This window comes from Porites lutea, chromosome 2 (genome assembly GCF_958299795.1).
Source record: "Porites lutea chromosome 2, jaPorLute2.1, whole genome shotgun sequence".
Taxonomy (NCBI): Eukaryota; Metazoa; Cnidaria; class Anthozoa; order Scleractinia; family Poritidae; genus Porites; species Porites lutea.
The window spans coordinates 14,871,621-14,892,715 of record NC_133202.1 but is presented as its reverse complement, the minus strand read 5'-3'; the positions used below and the strand labels follow the sequence as shown (position 1 = coordinate 14,892,715).

General features: G+C 40.4%; 2 protein-coding genes across 2 annotated transcripts in view; one reads left to right on the top strand and one right to left on the bottom strand.

Annotated features, from left to right (window-relative positions):
• The window catches only part of LOC140925686 (uncharacterized), a 40,291-nt gene extending 32,469 nt beyond the window's left edge, over nt 1-7,822 (bottom strand). The window contains exons 1-2 of the mRNA XM_073375585.1: nt 7,201-7,822; nt 5,473-5,741 (exon numbers count right to left, since the gene is read on the bottom strand). Of these exons, the coding sequence (XP_073231686.1) occupies nt 5,473-5,741; nt 7,201-7,822 (891 nt within the window). The remainder of the gene's footprint in view (nt 1-5,472; nt 5,742-7,200) is intronic.
• Nucleotides 7,823-13,655: 5,833 nt separating this feature from the next.
• On the top strand, nt 13,656-19,396 carry LOC140926665 (uncharacterized). Its single transcript, XM_073376383.1, has 3 exons — nt 13,656-13,859; nt 14,533-14,628; nt 17,321-19,396. Exon 3 carries the CDS (start codon nt 17,330-17,332, stop codon nt 18,857-18,859), a length of 1,530 nt encoding a protein of 509 aa, XP_073232484.1. The 5' UTR covers nt 13,656-13,859; nt 14,533-14,628; nt 17,321-17,329; the 3' UTR covers nt 18,860-19,396.
• The last annotated feature ends 1,699 nt before the right edge of the window (nt 19,397-21,095 follow it).

The window sequence follows — 21,095 nt, the reverse complement described above, 5'->3', positions numbered from 1 at the left end:
CAAAAAAATACAGGTTATTAATATTTAACTTTTTGAAACAAAAGAAGTTAATTTTTAACTTTTCGTTAACCGTAACTGAAGAAACTTAACCGATAACCGTAAAAGCCACCACCCCATTGAGACCCTCAAACCGTAGCGAGAGCTTTCAAAGGATTTTCACGAGCAGGATGTGGGGCCCAGCATTTCCGCAAGCCGCAGTGGAAAATATTTTGGATCAACCAGTCCCCGAAAAAGAAAAACGCGGCCTCCTCATTAATCTTTTCTTTGAAATGATCGAAACGGATGTGATTAGGCACAGCGAGGTTGAAGCATACTATTTCACTGAATTGCTTGACGAAGAAATGATTTGTGAAAGCTGAAGCAGGGTTATGTGGAGGATGAGGAAGGGTTTGGCGAATTACTCGAAAGAGTTGGAGCAAAGTAATTCTCAGCAAAGCGATTCTGAGGAAGAGTCCGGTGATGATACAGATGAGCCGAGGAAGTGCTGACAGAAGAGGAAAAGGCAAAACTGATGCCCCTCAGAAATCAGGTTAAAAAAATGATGAAATGCGCATTCGTTAAAATTTTGGGGAAGGTATTCAACCTCATATTACAGAAGCGCAACCCACAATTTGTAAGATTTTGAGCTTTTTCTTGCTCTTGGTTTTGCTCTCAAAGAAAATTCACAATTTCTTTTCTTGAGATTATTTTCTGTTTTTGTGCCCAGTTTCGAATGTGTACCATGGGAGTATCCAACAAACTGTGGAATGCGCTTGTACACATCCTCCAAAGGGATCTTGAAAATGTTTGCCCGACCAATGTCACCTTCCTATAAGTCATAGCAGCAAAATATGTAGCTATCAGTGTAATGATCAGGGTGGATTTGAACGAAATTGCAATAGCCATTTTAAAAACAGATCGATGTTTTTATTTCGTAGTTTATTCCATTTTTATGGTCGTCACCACCAATCTTATCCAAAGGAAGAACCCATTTGTAAATCCTCTTTAATGATTTTTTTCTATATTTATTGAATTCGGCCTGCAATACCTTCTTAAAATCAAGAATTTTTCAGTGAAAGTTTTTGTTTTTTGGAGGTATTCTTGTAATGTCTGTTTTGTTTCGCCTCAGAGAGCATGGTTTTAACAATGGATGCGAAATCTATGATTATAATGAAATGACTTCTATCTTTAATTCATCGAGGAGGCCATACTCAAGGAAATAAAAATAAGATTGCATCATCGGGAGGGACTTTCCCTTCACGAGCTCGGTTGTTAGGTAAATTTAAAAACAGTGGAATATCACAAGATCACCTGAAAAGTGAATGTCAAAACAATCGATTATCACATTTAAAACACATGGATACATTCCTGAAAAACCCTAACAACGGATGAAGCTTACCTAAGTTGAAAACCAATTTCGAAGTTGCAAAACCACTTTCAAAGTTGTTAGGGTTTTTCAGGAATGTGCCGGTTGCTAAGTGGACATTATTAAATATGCTGTTACGCTTTGTGCACACCAACGGCGATGTCTTGTATTTTTAATGTGGCAGATGTATTGTATTTTTAATGTGGAGCTCAGAAACGATTGCCAAAGAAAATCTCTTTCGGATGTTTCGCCAAAAGCGGACAAAATCAACAGTTAATAAAAGGTTCAAGCTACATTATATTTTTTGTCACAACCTGCAAAAGAAATGGCGAACAGGGACTCATTTTTCTTTTGCGCAAAGTGTTTGAGACAGCCATAAATGTCGAAAAAATGTCCATTAATCAAACGGGATGAAAGGTGTGGGGAAATGATGAAAGTTGATGGCTGTAGCTCGGAGCTGTGCTGCACAAAATGCGGAGGCGCGAGCAAATCTTTGGAGGTCATTTTTTAAGCCAACCACTAGAACAGAACCGTCTTATGTGAAAAAAAAGTGCAAGGACATTTTGGGAAAAGAAACAAATCGCCAATTAGCTATGGCCCCAAGTGAAAACAATGTTCAGGCGCTGGAAGAGTTTGAATCAGACATCAAAGTTTAAAAAAGTCTTGATCTCCTTCTCCCCTTCGACGGGGAGGCGAGAGAAGTTTTGGAGAAACGTATTGTGGAGAAAAAAAGAACCAAATAAAAAACACGAGAGGATCTGGGGTGTTTTTTTACATCTTTGCGATAATTATCGGGGCAGTTTTGAACCCGAACAGGCAATCGAAATAAAACAGTGCTATTTCAAAGGGGGAGTGCTGCTAGATAAAAATGGTTAGGGGGCCACATCCTCACCCAAAATGGCATAACCATCCCCGTTACGAGTCGGATGCTTTGACTCTTTCAGGGCTTTAACTCACTCTCGCGTAATCCAATGTATCTGCCGGATCCCTAGTGAGGTGAAAAACTCGCACACCAAGTCTAAAACAGCATTGAGGCTGGCAATCATTTCTATGTAAATGTGTTAATTTTTGTTCAAAATCTCAAGACCCAGTTTTTGTTTCGGTTGATCATATTCCGAGCCGCAAAGTGTCCCCACTGTCGATCCTTCCAAGGCACTGCATCGAGGGACCCCACCATTTTACGATCGGCCGCATGCTTGCATTTTTCTCGTTCTTTTTGCGAACATACACAGAATAGTCGACGTCGTGTTGCATTGCAATGCGATCCGTTGCGCTTGTTGGTTTTTAATAAATTTCCAAAATTTGTCCGTTTTCGGGGTCTTATTTCAGCTGCTGTTCGAGGGGGTTGTAGGGGCCCGTGTAATTGTGGCAAGGGAGTGTCTACCCTTTTTTTGGAGCGGGTAGTTTGCCAACGGTTTTGTGAAGATCAATGCCAGCACCCCAACCCATTTCCTTCACAAAGGTGTTGTATGATTTTTGTATCCATTTTGCTCTGTCTTCTTATATTGACCTTTGTAATATTGAACCAGTTTCTTGGCGTCTTTTACGAGCTTTTAATTCACAGGTGCAAATAACTCAGGATTACTTAGGATTTCATACCCTTTTTTTAAAATCAGCACGATATGGAGAACCAAATACACCCGATTTTAACAATTCATCCATTTTGCCGGAGCCACCGAGATCGGGCGGTCGGTTTCGTATTTGATATTGGGGTGTATCTTGGTTGACAGTTGGTCGAAATGTTTGCTGCTAATTTTTGGTATATGCTTCTGGATTGTTTAAAGTAATGGCAAGCATCTCCCTAAAGCACATGCGTGTGCGGATGACTCGCAATTATATTTTTATTTTAAACCCGACTCATCTACCTGTCAGAGGGAAGCTATCAAGGTGATTGAGGAATGTATTGCAGCGGTTCGCATTTGGATGATCTCTCATCGGCGATTAAAGAAGACTGAATTTCTTATCATCGGTTCTTGCCAGCAGTTATGCAAGGTTTCCATCGAGTCAATTGCTGTCGGTACCGCTGTTATGAATCCTGTTAAGTGTGTCCGTAATCTGGGTGCATGGTTTGACAATCATATGTCTAAGGACACTCATGTTGTCAAAGTTTGTAGTGAAGCTTTTCGTGGCCTATATACCATCAGGTAAATAAGAAAGTTTCTTTCTGAAGAATCAACTAAGACTCTGGTTCACGCCTTTGTCAAGTCGCATCTTCACTGTTGCAATTCTCTTCTATATGGTATACCTAAATATCAGTGCGACCTGTTACTGAAAATCCTTAATGCGGTTGCTCAGGTGATTTGTGTTATCCCGAAGTTTGACCATATCACTCTTTTTTCTAATTAAACTGTACTAGTTACCTGTCTATTTCCGAATTCAATTCCAGATTCTTTTACTTGTTTTCAAGCGTTAGAAGGCAAGGCTCCTGTGTACATTAGAGATCTTCTGAAACCTAAAGTTGCGGAAGGTTATACTTTACGATCAGATAACCAGAGACTGCTACAAGTCCCGAAAACAAACTGTAAATCCTTTAGAGATCGAGCTTTCGCCAAGGTCCATCGTTATGGAATGCCCTACCTTTGGCAATAACTATTTCAAATATTGACTCTTTTAAAAGAAATCTTAAAACCTACTTGTTCTAGAAAGCTTTTAGAACTGAATGATTTTGATTTTGATTTGACGTTTTAGAATATTTCATAGTCTGAGCGTTTTATAAGTCTATTTATTTTCTTTTTTTGGACCCACAATTAAAACTTTCGGACAATAATTCGTCAAGCGGTGGCACCGTTTTGCAAAACCATTTCATTATCGTCCTGCAGCACACTTTAAAACTCCAGCTCCACTGGTGGCAGAGGCCGGTCGGCCAGCCCCTCAAAGAAAGAGGAACGGTTGAGGGGCACAAGGGTTTCAACCGTTTTGTCGCCGTGTGCGAGCTTCCCCCTTGCTTGGATTACGAGGTTCGTCGCAGCGTTAGCTCTTTTTGTGGTGGCGTCGGTATCAAGATACCAAAAATGGTTTTTGGTCTCGCTTCATAAGTAATCTTTGGAAAAATCGAGCAAGTCTTTGATAAAGATAACCTGGTGAAGGTCTCAACGCGTTTTGCCCGGATGTAAACACCTTTCCGATGGCTACGAGAGAGTCTCGAACCACACCCGACCCCTTGTGTTTGTACCTGTACCTGCCCGTGGGTTTGTCAAAAAATGTTGTCCACTAACTCGGGTGATTCATTATATGACGAGGAAAAGATTTCATTCCTCTTCGATTGTGAGGCTCAGTGCAACGTCAATGCCATGTTGCTGCGCCCATCAGAAACCTACATTATGATGGACTAAATCTGGGTTTTGTTTACCGGATGCCACTCAAGGCACAAAGGTTCCTTTTGTGGATAGCTGACCTGGAGGTTTGTGGTTGAAAAGCTGATAGCACACTGCTTTCGCTGTCGTTGGCTCGTTGGGTGATAAGGTAGTAGTGGAGAAACACCCAGTCAACGCTTGTTGGGAATCTTATCTCCCAAAGAATTGGCTACTTCTTTTAAAATCTTTTTCTCGAATCCCAGCTGGCTGGCAAGTCTCTCTCAGCGTGGTCAAGCTTACAGCCCACATCCATGAAAATAACAACCCGGTAAATGGTCATGTTGAAATAAATAGTGATAACGGGTTTGTCACCCACCTTGCCTGGGTACACCTGGATGAAACGGTTTATATTCTCATAATCGTACATTCCGTCAGGAAAAAGTCAAGGTTTTCCGCGTGCCCGCTTTTTTTCTCTACCGTGGCTTGTTGTTGTTGTTGTTGTTGATGTAAGTTTTCCCAAACTTGTACCAAGAATAGCTCATGGTAATCAGTTTGTTCAACGCCACTTTGTAGTTTTTTGTCGGATCTAAAAAGATGGGGGGGCTCAAAGTAAATGGTGAAATCATGGGGTTTTTTATTAGAGCTATTTCTTTTTGCCGTTTTGCAAGGCTGGAATCCAGTAGCAGGATGATCGTCATCGGTCATCGCCTTATATAATCGCTGATTATTTATTCTTTTTGTTTTTTTGTTGATTATGCTATTTTCGTGAAGCTTGTCAAGTAGAGAATGGGCCTGGTTTGATGTGTTGCAGCTTTTGATCGAGCCCAGACTCACGTAGAGTTGATGAATAAGTTGTTTTACGTTCTCACCAAGACTTTCCCTTTCCATCTCCTGCTCCTCTTCGCTTCCGCGGTTGTCCTCTAGGTCAATCGCAGGGTTTCGGCTTAAAACCGCACTTTCCAGGGGGCTTCGAGGGTGTTCTTTTCTTATGGGTGGGGGCGCATGTCTCAGTCTTTTCCTCCCCTCCTGAAGCAGTCCCGGCAGCGTTTTGGCCCCCTCTCTTCGTGAATGAATCTCATCTCGTACCTTTTCTAGACTTTGTACTGACAAACCGTGAAATTGGACATTTTGCTGTTCACTCTGTAACTGGGGTCGTTTTTATCTTTCGTGATGAGCTGGTTAACAGTCTGAAAGTCAGTGGATGCGTGGAATCTAAATTCAGGCACCACCAACGGTTCCCTCCACGTTCTGCGGGCATCACCATTATCAGATAGTGGCGGTGGTGGTGATGGGAAGTCGTCATCAACTCAATAATCAGGCAGTGGTGGTGTTTCAGCATCTGGCATAAACTCTGCACCAAGCGGGTTAGTTTTGTCGAATTCATTTGTTTCTTTTACTACGACAAACGGCAAAAAACAATGAAAAGAAATTTCGATGGAAATATCTAATGGGGTACATCAACAGCACGATTGATGAAACTTCGCTGAGAATGATTGACGACCCAGCAAAATAAACGAAAAATTCAACCAACTTTTTAATGCACAAGGATATAGAAGATATCATTTGCGAAACAAAACTTTCGAGCATCTATTACAGCCCCAAAGGCTACTAGAAAGGTCTTGCGGCCATCCAAAAGCTCGCCAAAGCGGGCAATGTTTCTGGAAAAGTGGCTCGTGATTGGCCGCTGAAACAAGCGCTGTGGCAAGTTTATCTGCCAGCCTCTCGCCTCTCGGCCCAAGTTCGATGTTCGCACGCCAAAAAAAGTTCACCAAACTGACTCACTTTTTTTGCCTGACGACACTCTGGGCCGAGGGCGGGGCCGCCAAACTTACAAATATGCGTTAGCGGTCGTCGACTTTGCCAGCCACTACAAAAAAGCAGAGCCCTCGACTTCTAAAGAGGCCACAGAGATTGCGGGCACCTTTCGAAGAATTTACACTCGTGGACCGCTGAAGTGGCCAGAATTTTTGCAAGTCGACCCGAGGGGCGAGTTCATAGGCGTTGTCACCAAACTTATGAAAGTAAATGGGACAACTATTCGCCGAGGACGCGGGGATATTCGCAGAGATCAGGCAATCGTTGAAAGATTAAATCGCACCGTTGCTGAGCTCCTGTTCGGGTACCAATATGCTGTTGAAATGCATCTGCCCGAGGGAATGGGTTCTCGGCTTCCTGACGTGGTCTCGGCTCTGAACAATGAAGTGACTGATTGACTGATAGGAAAAAAGCCCGCTGAGGCCATCAAAGAAAAGGCCGTTGCTGCGAAGCTTGCGAAGCAAACGTTTCAATGCCGTTTTCTGCCATGTATCGCTTTGAATCAAGTGGGCTCAGCGAGATTTTGTTTACCCGAACCCCATAAAACATAAGCCCCTCGCTGCGGAGCATGTTCATTCCATGTCTGAAGATGTTTACATTCACCCCAGGACTGAGTACATTTTTTGCTGAAGGCAAATGTACTCGATAATTAGCACTCCCTTCATCTCGTCTTTCATCTTGCCCAAAACATTATTGTTTGCGCTGCTGTAAAGGGGGTGGTCTTTGGGGTAATCGCATGTGTCATACAGTTCCTTTTGCTCCCCATGTCCTTATAAACATCGTTGGTTTCAATCTCCTGCATCAGACTGTCTGTGTCAGTATAAATGAGCCCACGCTTGGGGCCGTACTGCCTCTTGAGATCATTGTAATAAAAATCGTACATCATTATTTTACTGTTGTCGAGAATCGTCATCCCGCAACAAATCGGCTTGTTGAGTTTCGCACACTCCGTGTGCATTCTGAAACCAGCAGGATCGTTGGAAAACAGTGTATAACCGGCAAACCGATGACTGGTAATTAGTTTGCGAACCTTTTTTCTATCGTCGCTGCGGACGATTTTAATGTTAACACGCTTCCACACGTTCTCCATCGTTTTGCCGAACGGGGAGTTGTTCCTATGTTTGTAAAAGTTCTTGAATTCGTTTTTGGCTCGCTTCCAAAATTCTGTGTTCATCCGGCTCCATCCAACACTCTGGTCACACTCCAACACCCTGTGGACTTTTCTACGTTTCAACCCCTGGTTAAGATAAAACTGCAGATTTCTGTAGTGCACGACATAGTTTTCCTTGTCACGGAGCATCAAGACAAGCTTGGTGTCGTTCAGCTTTAGCCCCAACTCATCGGCTATCGTTTTTTGATAATCTGGCATCCATTCTTTCTCGATTTTCGTTTTCTCGGGAGCACGTAGATAGCTGTTGTGGGCTTTGTGCAGCTCTGCCAGATAATCCAGATACACCTCAGGGATCCATCCTCGCTTGGCGTCTTCTTTATTGTCAAGGATTTGCTCTTATGTGGTCATTACATCCTTCCAAAACAATTTGCCTTCATCGAGTGGTTTGCTCATGGCCCACCCGTAAAAGTTGTTCGCGTCGAGATATTGGATGTAATTGGTTGGCTCGTTTGGGTTGTAACCTTCAACATGCGGAATGTTAGCTTCTGCATACCGTTTGCTCACCACCGAAATCCCGCCTTGAGTATCCACATTTACATCTGTCAGCAGCTCCAGCTGCACTCCTGTCTTTTTCAACATTGCATCCCAAAACAGGTCCGCCAATGTATAGTAATGTGCCAGATCCAGGCCATACTCTTTTAAGCAGATGCTTCTGAAGTTTTCAAAAACATCCACCAACAAGCAGACGTCCGTTTTCAAGTGAAGATCGTGATAATCCCCCAGGGTTTTATATCCGAAGACTTTCCACACTTCCTTCGCACGTTTGGATTGTTTTTGCGTGATTTGCTCGTCGTTAAGCGAACTGTAGAACCTGTTTGCGGCAGTTTTTTTCGCTAAACCGCTATCACCTATATGTATTCATAGGGATACACCCTCTTTTGACCAGTCAGGCAGCGTTGCGTCTTATTTTTTGCGAGCTCTGCGGTGTACTTCAAAGCTTCCGTTGGGAGATTTTTCGCAAGGGAATCCAGCGATTCCTGCAAAAAGTTTAAGCTATCGATGAACCGGAGGCCCCCAAAAGAAAAGCTGATATACGTTTCCCCGTTTTGGGGAATGCACTCCAGTTTCTTGTCTTTTATTTTTGAAATCTCCTGGAAGAGAAGGTGCGCGTCGTACCCTTTGAGGTTGTGGACAACCAGAGGAATTGGGTCCTGCTCCGGTCTTATCCGGACTTTCAAATTACATGCAGAATGTGCCGTTCCGCGATATTTTCCACTCATGTGGCAGTGGCCCCTCACGGCGTCTTTGACGTTGGAGCGGTGGAATGGCTTGACGCAGTATGGACAATCCTCTTGATTGTTTTTAATCCATTTATTCACTTTTTGAGTGGTTTACGTTGATATTTGGGCCCAATTGATTTGTCTCCAAAATAGCACCTTTTGTGCGCCTACTGGCAGTATTCTTTCGTATTGGGGTCGTAAACAGACATTGAAACAAAAAGGATTCAACCACCGGGGGATTTCCACAAACGTGACAATGGGTTGCTTTGTTGAGATATTCCCAATCGCCTTGCCCCATTGTTATGGGAACTATTTTCTCAGTTGTTTTGATTTTTTTCTCCTCCTGCAAAATCGCCTTTAAAAACGCTTCCAACGCGTTTGCACCGCTGTAGGATTTTATTTCTGTGGTTTCTCCATTGCTTTTCACCACCATTTACCCATCGCCACATGCGGTGTAATGGCTGGTTTTCTCGGTGTAAACTCTTTTGTGGGTTTCCTTTGGAGCTTGCTATTTTCTCTATAATCAACTCGATGTCGGCATGAATAATATACGGGACTTTGAGCTCCTTGCCCAAGTTTATGAAAAAAACAGGTTTTCAACCTTTTTGGGCATTGTTGTTCTCATTTTCCTGACGTTTAGTTCTTTGCAGACCTCTCCGTGTCTTCTCAAAATTTCTTCTGTCGTAAAATTTAACAAGCACCGCAAGCAGCAGTGCTTTCTTCCTTCATATTTTGTTTGGTCGTACAACAAAGCGCTAACGCTTCTCACGACGGAAAACTGCCAAGTATCTTCAGTCATGGTCATCATAAGGTGATAACTGGCTTTCCTTTTGGTTTATTGGTTATTCTGTGCACGGTCACTCTTCCGTTTCAACCAAAAACATTGAGCGCAATGTTTTCATTTTGCGCTTCACACTTGTCAAGATCCTTCAAGGGGGTTGGAAAGGCTATTCCTGAATAGTTGATCCTATCCTCTGTGGGATAACTGGTCGTTCTGCAGGGGTTCTTCCCCTTTGGCTCTGAGAACAGCGACGCTCGGATTGCCCATTTCAGAAACTCGTTGTCTCTTTTGCTTTGTACGTTGATGATCGCTTTCTTGTTTTGGAGCTTTTTGGGAGTGGCATGTATGTTCCGGCAAAAGCGCAGTTAATATCTTGCCACGTTTGCAAAGGCTCTTCGAATTCTGCATCGACCCATTTTGATTATAACTGTCAATTTTGTTTTTAACCCTCACTTTTCGCCTGATTTCGTTTTGGTTTTCGTTTTGAAAAACATGTGCCGCGTTTTTATGTAATTTTTAACTGTGTACAACTCACCTTCTTCATTGCTTCTTGTCATTTTCAGTTCAACTGCAAATTCCACCTTTATCATACCCGGCGCCAGCATTTCACCCTGTACAAGATTGGCGAAATTGTTTCCGGTTTTTGCTCCAGGAGCAGGGAGGTTTTAATCTGTAAGGGGGCCGTAAAACATGTCCAACGCATCTTTCTGAAAGCGTACGGCATGCAGCCTTCGTGTAAATTGTGATAACTAACAGATAACAGTATGTGTTTTGGAGGTTTCGCTCGGTTTCCGCTTTGTTTCTGTTTCGAATGCTCAAGTTTTAGGCCATCGTCAAGCGTTCATGCCCCACAAACGTCTGCTGAATCGAGAGGTACAAAACGTAGACCAATCACAGCACACTTCCAGACCAGAAAAGTGCACTTTGGACCTTGAGAAATTTCGCGCGAGACTCAGCTCCAGAAAAGATTATAAAGATCTCGAAAGGTGAAGACCTTATTCTTTTAAAACAAACTACTCAGTTAACTCACACGCCTTCGTAGTAGAGACTGCCCTCACGATCTCACTGAAAAAAATTACAGCGGAGGGTTAATTTGCTGAACGGAAGTCGGCTTTACTACAAAACAATAAATTACGAAAAAAATGTGTTGAGCCTATACCCTGCCTATAAATATAGCAAGAACAGCAATGATATATCTCAACGGATGACATCTGCTATTTGAAGATTACCTGCTCTACTAAATTTCCTCTATATCCTTAACTTTCAGAGAAAAATCAAATGAAGACTGGAACTTAACATCAGGGTAAGCATGCAGGTTTAGCTTGTTTGTAATCTCGGAATTATTTTGAAAGAATAACAAAACAATTATTGGATTCGGCTTTCGTGTCATCTGAAAAGTTAAGAAGATCTCGGAAAGAGTTATCGGCCTCGGATAACACCCCCCTTGATCTCCACATTTCTTCAGATCATGCTCAGCCTTATCCAATAATTGCTCTGAATTGTGCAAATTACAAAATTGGAGTCAAAGAGCCCATTTTTCTTTTACAAGCAGAAAAAGGTAACATAAAAGGTGATTTCAGCAAGGTCAATTTAATCAGTTACATGTAATTTACCAGTGTAGCTATATAACAATATAACAATGGGTACTCTTGTAAACTACTCATATAAAAGTTTAATATTGAACCCAGCTTGAAATTTTCACGTTTTGTGGTACTTTGCCTTTTACCTCAAGAAAATGACCACAAATAGTGATCACCAAATTACTGGGAATTCTGATGGCCTTTTTTCCCTGATCCATCGCAAAAACATCGATATATGGAAAAACTGTTACCATCCACTTTGAGGGAGGCGATTATCATATGGAAAGTTTTATCATCACAAGTTTTCCTTTTCTGTTATATTTGTAGTGAAAAGTGTCTACTGGGTTACTTAACATTTCATTTCAGAATCGACAAAGGCAGTTGAAATTTAGGGGTGATTCTTTTTTAAAGTCATATATTCGGCTTCTTTATTACAAGTGCGATTGTTGGTTGAATTTTGTAGTTTGTGCGAAGTTGACTAAATATGCATGTGTCACCTGACTGTGTTGTCACCTTTTTACGTATCACTTTTCTCTATTTATTTACAATTTTTATTGGCAGTAATTTGTAATTCCTATCAGTTTTGAACTCACACTCTCTGTGATCGAAAGAACGGAAAATGTAAGACAGAAAAAGTCCACTCTGGTTTATATATAATCCTTGTGCTGAAACTACTTAGGTCACACTTTTCATGGAGGTCATATAAGTAACGTCGTATTTCGAACTTGTCAATTTAGGCAAGAGCCGATTTCTCTCCTGATTGAGGAAGTTCTTCGTATTAGCAGCAACCTGACAACTAGGCCTTTCCTAGTTCAAGGAGGAAGAGGGGGATGAGGGGATGGGGGGAGGGAGAGAGTTCTTCTGACTCCGAATTTAGAATATAACGCCAAAAGAGGGTAGCTCCGTCAGAAAGGCACTGTCTCCCAGAAGCGACAACAATGCAATAACAAGCAAGATATGAAGTTTTATGACTTATTTCAAATTTACATATTCTGTTCGAATGAAACTTGTATGTTATCTAATAGATATGATCATATTCCACGCTTACTGTATAGAGGGACTGACTTATGAGCCCGTCAATACGCCAAAAAAGCTTTGGACATTATGGAGATACTGCCCCGCTTTTATCCCACTTGTTCCATTTATTCGCCATTTTCTATCACTCAGGGTGAACCAGAAGCAGCTAGGATTTGTTACCTTTAATTTGTATTTCCTTTCTGTTTCATGCACTCAATGACAGGATCGATCCAGTAGTAATGTTAACTATATTATAATTCAATCTTGCAAAAGAGTGTATAGTATAGTTTAGGCCCTGGACAGATAATTATCCGCATTTCCTTTTATAACTTCTGTGTGTATCATGTTAAGCCTAAGCCAATCATAACGTCATAAACCTGCGGTCTTTCCTCGCCCCTCGCAGCAGAGTACATTTCGCTGGGAGGGAGTCAGATCTCTTCCCGTGAAACGTCCCTTGTGGAAACGGGAGCGAGGAGACAGGGGCACCCAACGACGGTCTCCTCCTAAATACATTGAAATCACTTTTTAGGCTATCCAGAGTACTTTTAGGCATCTAGAAATGTAATCTAATCGGCCCTATAAAATTTGTATCTGTTTGGTCATCCTAGCGTCTTCTCGAAATTACAAGGGCTTGAGTCAGTTATTTTCCCGAATATTTTAGAGGCATTTTGACGTAGTATGAAAGTGATACATTTTCTGATTCCTCTCTCCATCGCATTTTTCAATCCGAAAATGTTAGGTTTCCTTTTTTCTTCGAAAAATAGCCTAACGTGGAAATTAAACTTCAGAAAGTCGTAGTAGGGAATTTATTAAATAAGCTTCGAAAATTGTACATGAATGAGACGGTCATCCAGAAATATTTAGCCGTCCTCAAGTAAAAGAAAATTCTAGGCAATATTTGCTTCTTCGAGCAGATATTTTACAGAAAACAGTCGCTGTGTGACCCTGAGGAGAGGCGGCTGTATTCGCAGGCTACGTCATGAATCGCACTAGACTCGAAAACATTTTCTACATTAACATAAAACAGACGAATTATTTTGTTTACCTGCAAGAAATGTTTTCTCACAAAACATTTAATGTATTTCGCTTCTAGAGTAAACAATATTTCATTAAAAGAAACGAAAGTTATTTCAATTTATTAAACCATCTTTAATAACAAGGTCCTCAAACCGCTCGCCACTTTAACAATAGCTTGTTGCTATGTATACGTAGCCGTGGAAACGCAAAATCCCTTTTACTGTTTTTAGGTTGTCTTTACAATTAATGTTTCATTTTACGAGGTAAATTCTCGAAAAATATTTATTATTTTAAATACTGCCCGGGGTGTTATTCACCACAAAAGAAAAGATCTTGGCCCAACACCAAAACAGCCGTCCAATTTGTTTTTTGTCGTTCATATAAATAACAACGCTTTTCGCGATGATAATAGGTTTTAAAAAATTTCCATATGCCAAAAGTTTTGCCACTACAACAGACGGACTTGTCAGCCATCTTGAAACGGAAAGAGCTGTGTTATATGTTTTTGGTGGATTTGATGTATAGTTTAGCGAAAACGTAATCAAAGTCTTCAATTGTTTAGAACATCTCCGTTCATCGGCAAAAAAGAAAGCAGAAATTTTAACGGATCAACGAAAAAGGTAAGATTGATTCTAGTTTCTGCGATGATAACGAATACTAAATTTCTGCTGTATACATTCTTAAAAGAACACTTCGCGAACTAATTGTATCGAAAAGAAAACGCTATACATATAAGAACGTGTTCTTCATTAAAATTATTGCCCGAAATAACTTACCTTTGGTGCGCTTAAAGTAAGTGGTTGCAGAATAATTTTCCACTCTCTATCAGGCAAGTAAATTAAAGACCATTAAATCAAAGCTTTAAAGAGTGCCTTGGAATTATCCGCGGATCATGTAGTCCTGAAAGATTCGCCGGACTTTGAATCATTCCTTCGTAAGAGGAAATATTGGGAACTGTTTTTTTCTTCGCCTTAAACTGTTAGACAAAAGCTTGGTTGGAATTGAAGTCCGCCGTACGAGGAAAAAAACAAAGTTTACACGCCGCCTGATTCGGTTTTATTAACAAGAATTTTGGTGGGCAATAATCGATGCCATATTTCTTTTATTTCCAAAAGGAATATGAAAATGTATGTGCTTATGTCGTCCCCTATACAAGCTCGCGGGTTCATCCGCGCTAAGAGACTACATTTTCACCTATTACCAAAACAACGATACCTAATCAGAAGGAATTTGAAATTGTAATCAGCGTGAACAAACTTAAATATCATCAGCACCACAATTATTCTTTTGCAGCACGATTGTACTTAAAAGCTGCGAAGAGACTTCAACACGAAGACGCCAGCTGGGAAAGGAGAAGGCTCCGGCGACTGGCAGGCAAGCTCCCAAAGGGTACGCGAGTGCTCCGCCATTATTATTATTTTTTAGTGCATGATAATTTTTTCTCAATAACTTTTACGAAACTGGCTGCTGTATTGAAAAATCCTCTACAGTTCAAGATTCGATCACAGTAGCACTTAACATTGTCAACATATTCAAATATTTTTGAAACCAATCAGTTACGTACTGTGTAAAGTAATTGGACGATACCAAGATGAAAATGTACTCTGAGATTTTAGCTATAAATGCTTGGTGAGTTGTAGCCTTTCATGAAATCGACATTAAAAAAAAAACAAACAGTGCGAATAACTAGCTAGTCGACCAACGTGGTCAGTCACCCCACTGTCAAATATGAAAATATTCATGTATGGGGCTAGTTGTTTCAGTTTTCGGCTAGCTATTTACTGAGTCCTTGCTCTTGGTACTGGCAGTTAATAGCCGGGTCATCATTAACTTTTTCTTGTTTTTCCTAAAGCATTACGTTAATTTTCGGAACATGTTTAAGCGCATTTAATTTTAACGAAATAGCCTTAACTTAAATAGATGGTAAGACTGCCTTCGTCATCCCTCGACTTTTCAGCATGATCAGTAAATATGGGATATACTACTGTTCAAGCACGAATCAAAGCTTTCTATGTTCTCTAAACCTAAGCTTTCTTTTTGCTGTGCGTTTGCTTGGAGATTCAGGAACGATAAAAACTCTGTTGTTAAACAGTACGGCCATAACGACCGTCAATCTATTTGCTAAACATTTTCATGTTGTCATAGTGCTTACAATATTAAAGGGCGCTTTTAAGGGGAAAAAGAGAGCTTATAACAAAATTAAAGTGCTCTTCAGTGAATTTGCAAATTTTTGCTCATCCATTTAAACTGATTTAGCTTTTATCTCGCCAGCTGTATCGCATATCTCGGCAACAAATTAAATAAACCTAATTCGGTAACTGAAAAGTAAAAGTGTGTATATGTTTTTAATACTTTATTTGCTAACACTAAGCTTTTAACTCGTCGGATGAGGAAATGGCCTGTGCTCCATTTTTGACAAACAGGGCTTTTAACATTGATATGGATAAATTATTGTGTTATAAACTTTGAAATATTTTGTATTTTAAGCCGAGAAATGTATTAGAAGATATTTGGCAAGTCAATTTTCACCAATTTATTCTCGTCACTCCGAGTAGTAAACATGTTAATTCGTATTTGAAATATGAAAAATCAAAAAAATTCACTGAACATGTTTCAAAAGTTGTTCTGGAGTTCTCAGTAATTGAGGCCGCCCTGTTTCTTTTTCTTTGTCATTTTGAAGTTATGCTCGCAATAGAACCCTGCTAATACGACCATCGCAGTGCTGATAGCCATGCAAATCTGGTCGTATAATTAAATGGGGTATATGATATTTTTACATCGTCATACAGTCACATTGTAATAAGCCTTTTCTAAACGAGAAATACGTGTCTCGCAAACCCTCGCGGAACCGACGGAGCGCTTAACTTTTAGCGTCAATTTGTCTGGAAAATCCGTTTCCTTTGCTCTATATAAGTCTGAACTTCTGCTAAATTTGTTATTCTTGGTATGGATTCGATATTTGTTAAAGTGTTTTTCTTTGTAAGTAAAATTCTTGCTTTTAGAGCTAGGCCCTCTTTGCTACTCTCCTTTACAAGTCTGAACTTTTGCTTAATTTGTTATTCTTGCTATTCTTGCGATATTTGTTAGCGTGTTTTGTTGTTGTTGAATGAAAATTCTTGTCACTTTTGCGATTTTTGCAAAATTTGCAGGCTTCTAGAGGACCTTCTTTACCTTTCTTCTTTATATAAAAAAAGTCAAAATTTTTGCTAAATTTTTATTATTGTTCTTATTCTTGCGGTGCATTTTGTTAGCGTTTTTTGTTGTTGTTGTTGTTGTTGTTGATGTTATTGCAACAAAATATTCTTGTTACTTTTTCAATTTTTGCGACGTTTGCGGACTTCTTTAGGACCTTCTTTACCTTTTTCTTTATAAGTCTGAACTTTTGCTTAGTTGCTATTCTTGTTATTCTTGCGACTTTTATCAGGTTTTTTTTGTTGCAATGAAAGTTCTTGTCACTTTTGCGATTTTTGCAGACTTCTTTTCATTAGATTTCTGCAAGCAGTTTCTATCAAACATGTTTTTTCTACAGCTTTCAATCCTTGTTGAATTTGTTATTCTTGCTATATTTGCTATTATTTTTCTTCTATACATTTCTGACAACAGTTTCCTTAAATCTTTTTTTGCCAAAATTGCGAAGACAATTTGTTAGCAATTTTTTGCGACAGTGCTCAATCCTGGACATAGGTGAGTACTTCTGAAAACCTTTGTTAAGGGATGGAATATGACAAAGGATCTAAGTGTCACTGGTTCTCATTGGTCTTTTCAGTGTCAACGGGTTGGTCTTAAACCGAGGTTTCACATGGGCACTTTAAGACTAACCAGTGGCTGATCCAGACCTTCAGATAAGGGGGGGGGGGGGGGGGGGGGCGGTCATCCAGACCCTGAGATGAGGGAGGGGCGGGCCCCCCCGGAACCCCCCCCCCCCCCTTGATTCAACACTGCTAACTCATGCTCTTTTGAACCACGGGGAAATTGAAATATTTCCTTTGTTACCTCGCCTGCCGACCTGACCAGCCTGTCATTGAGTCTATTCTACTATTTCCAGTTTTCCATTGACAGACATAAAACCTTTCTCTTTTAGGTAAAGAGAATGACAGCACTAGCGTCTACGTTTGCTCCGACAGTCACTGTCAAAGTTTACAAAAATGGGAACCCCAACTTTCTGGGTAAGACGATGGTCATCAACAGGCGTCGTATCCGTTCCATGGAGGCTTTGTATGATGAGGTCACCTTGCGTTTATCCGCGTTCAACGCCGTGCGAAAAATTTGCACGCCGATCGGTGGGCGTCCCGTGCAAAATCTTGAAGGCATTCAGAACAAAAGCATGTACGTAGCTGCCGGGAAAGAAGAATTTAAAAAGCTGAACTATGCAGATCTGGGTACCTTGAAGCCACGCCCGCCCCGAAAAGGGAACTTTTCCCCCAAGAAAATTGTAACCGAGGGAAGACATAAGATGGATTACGAGTGGGGAAAACGCGATCTGAAAATCTTACACGTTTTCTGTAATGGGGATGTTTTCAAGCCAAGTGTGAAAATCGTTCTTCAAAAGCGGCTGCAACAGAGTATGGAACAGATTTTGAACATTGTACAGGACCATGTTGTTTTGGCGGCAGCCATTGCTGCGTTGTATACAGTTGATGGAAAGCTTGTGTTTACTCCTGGTGAGCTGGTCACCGGCGGACTCTACGTCGCGGTAGAACGAGGAAAGCCTTTTAAACGTGAAAATTACGGTGGAAGTACCTTTGTTTCGAGAAGCCCTCGTGTAGCATTTTTACCCCCTATCGGCAACGGACAGTTGATACAAACCGGGGCGCAACGTTTGACGAAAAAACATGGAACTAGGAAAAAACGGCAAAAAACGAAAGCTAATGGTGAAAGCAAAACCAACGGACAATCAAGTGATCAATCATTTGATACGAACGTCATGTCCGTTACATCTCCCAATGACACTAATCCAATCTCTTCCCCACACCCTCCAATCTCCCATGCTCTGCTCCGCGCGAGTGTATCTCAGGACCTTGAGAGCGTGAATAATTTCACGATATCGTCTTCACCACCTAGATGGCTAGAAGACGACTCACCTATACCCGAAGACACGTCCTTAGAAAAAACAGATAATGACAAAGACGAAGGCTTCAGGGTCGGGAGCGTGTTCAAGGCCAGCGGAATGCTACAAGAGGAAGCGGATGAAATAAAGGATATGCGCCAGACAAAGAAAAAGAAACCGCTTGATACACTTCCGGCGGAAGAAGTTATGGAGGAAGTGGTTGAGCAAATTGAGAACACTGGGGCGACAATTTCTGACGAAAGTCCCCGTAGGGGTGATCAAAGTAATGACGAAGGTGAAAATCACCTTGAAATCACAGACGATTCCAACGTTGAACAATTTGTCGGTGAAGTGATTCAGAGTCAGATACAGGTTTTGCAAGATAATGCCCCTAGAGATGAATTTAATTCGAAATCTGAAGCTGAGTCTACTAACAAGAACACGAGTTCTGGCAAACCGCGAAAAGAGAAAAACCAAGAAAAGAACGATAAGTCTTCATCAAAGTCGAAAGCTCGTAACAGCAGAGGCAGCAGAGCAAGCCATGACGCAACACCGAGCAAAACAAAGAAGTAATGTAGCATGATGTTGACGGAGACGAATGGTATAAAAATAAGAGCCAGAGTTACTCCTGCAGAAAAATAAGCCTCATCACTAATTCTGAAAAATTTGATGAAGATATTGAGGGAACTAAAGAATGGGGTAAATGCAATGAGGATCGAAGCAATGCTTCAATGGGTATCGAAAAAAAATTCAGATCACAAAATATGCAGATAGTTCATGATTCAATAGGCCAGCTCCGAGTTCCAAAAGTGTCACTTTCAAAACGAGCATAAGTGCCAAACCTTTCTTGTAAAATGAGTTTTATTTCCACGAGAATAAAAAACTGTTTTGGTATCAATGGCTTCGCACTTTGCCTCGCTTTCAAACAGAGGTTTTAGGGAACTTGGAAATGGCCCATAGTATTCCGTATTCATATAACTCATTCGTTTTGGTTCTATTCGGCTGCATTCGTTTTATATCCATACAACCATGCCTTTGCTAATAGAGGGGAAGAATTACTTTGATATTTAAGTATAAGTTAGTATTGATCTGAGATATTAAAACTGTAAATTGCTACATCTGTCTCGCGTGTTTGTTTGCTGCTGGTCGTGATCTCTCGACGTTAGTTAGCACCTTTTTTGACGACCTTAACGTCTAACAATGTTGGATGATTTTCCAACAATGTTTAATGATGTTGGACAAGTATAGTGAATTCGTTCAAAGGGACCCTAAGGGTAGACTTAACGATGGGCAACGTCGCAAACATGACTGCGGTGCCTGGGAACCAGGTTGTTCCCTGGCTTCCCCGGTCTATTGACATCATCTCGCCCCAGTTGCTCTTTTCCATTGTATAGTGAGACAAAACCCAAAGCTAAAAAAGCCTGAACACCGGAACTCCCCCTAAAATTATACTGCTTACTTCCAACTAAAATCAGGAAATAAGTAAAATGAAACAGACGAACAGAAACCCTCAATTCACCATCACATTTGTATAGAGAAACTTAAAATGAAAGTTTTTCACGTTCTTTCTATTTTTCATTTTTATTGATTTGACTTATTTTAGGCGCTCTGGGTACACAGCCGTGAATATAACCATGGTTGTCATGGTGTAAATGTATCTGACATTGCAGGTTCAAGCAATGTTAGATACACTCTTCCCGTTCCCGAGTTTTTTCCGAGTCCTTCTTAAAAGTCGCATTCATACGGATTGTAACAATAAGCGTGGAATTCTAAAAGGATACGAAAATTGATATAAGGTACACCAATTCTGCTATCAAAACTCGCATACTAATCCACTTGTTACATTGTAGCGTAGTGGGGACAGAATCATCGATCAGGTCACGTCATCAAAAAAAATGCCAGAATGTGAATATTAATTATGGAATACTTAAAAATAAAAAAAAGATCGTGATATGTAAAATTGAGTTTTTTTTTTCTCCAGTGGACGAAAAACAGCTGATTTGCGATAGTTCAATGATTCTGGTAAAGAGAGAATGATCTCTTCGCTCATTCTCTCTTGTTCTACTTTGGAAAGAAAATCACTGATTTTCATAGCCTTTTGGTCTAGTTACATACGCGTTATTTATCAGATTGTTTCATCACAAATAATCGACGAATGATATTTGATAAACATGATAAATTTTTCCAAAGCTGAATGTCCGAAAATAAATAAGATTACTGAAAAATCAACCTGCATTAGCTTTGACGATTTTTTTTAATTAAAACGCTTAGGCATTAGGAGCTATAAAGGACGGTGAAGAATGATTCGGAAGTATCATTCCGCTACTGTTTGAGAGCATTATATTTATGCTCAAATGTCAAAAACTGAGAAGTATATTTTGTATCCAAAATTTCTTTTATTTAAAACAGGCTAAGAAACATAATAGTATAATGCAAAAAAGCAGCCAAAGAGGTTTATTTCAACGTTTTCCTCGTACAATTTCTCCTACAGACCCAAAAGTTAGAACTAGTAATTAATAATTCAATCTAGAGATAAAACGTTTTTACATTTAAACTCAGAATCAGGTTGATCATCAGCATGACAAAATTTGTCAGGAACAGCTTCTATTTTAATGGTATCACTACAGCATATAGCATTTCATCAATTGTCAACTTATGAGTTGCTTAAGTAAAACTAATTGTAAAAATGAAGGGGGTAACCTCCGGCCTAGAGAAAGAAAACTTTAATGAGTAAATATTTTTTCTTTTATGTACGTGCATGCTTATGAAATCAGCCATCAAACCCACCTTTCTTTTTTTCCCGCTTGAA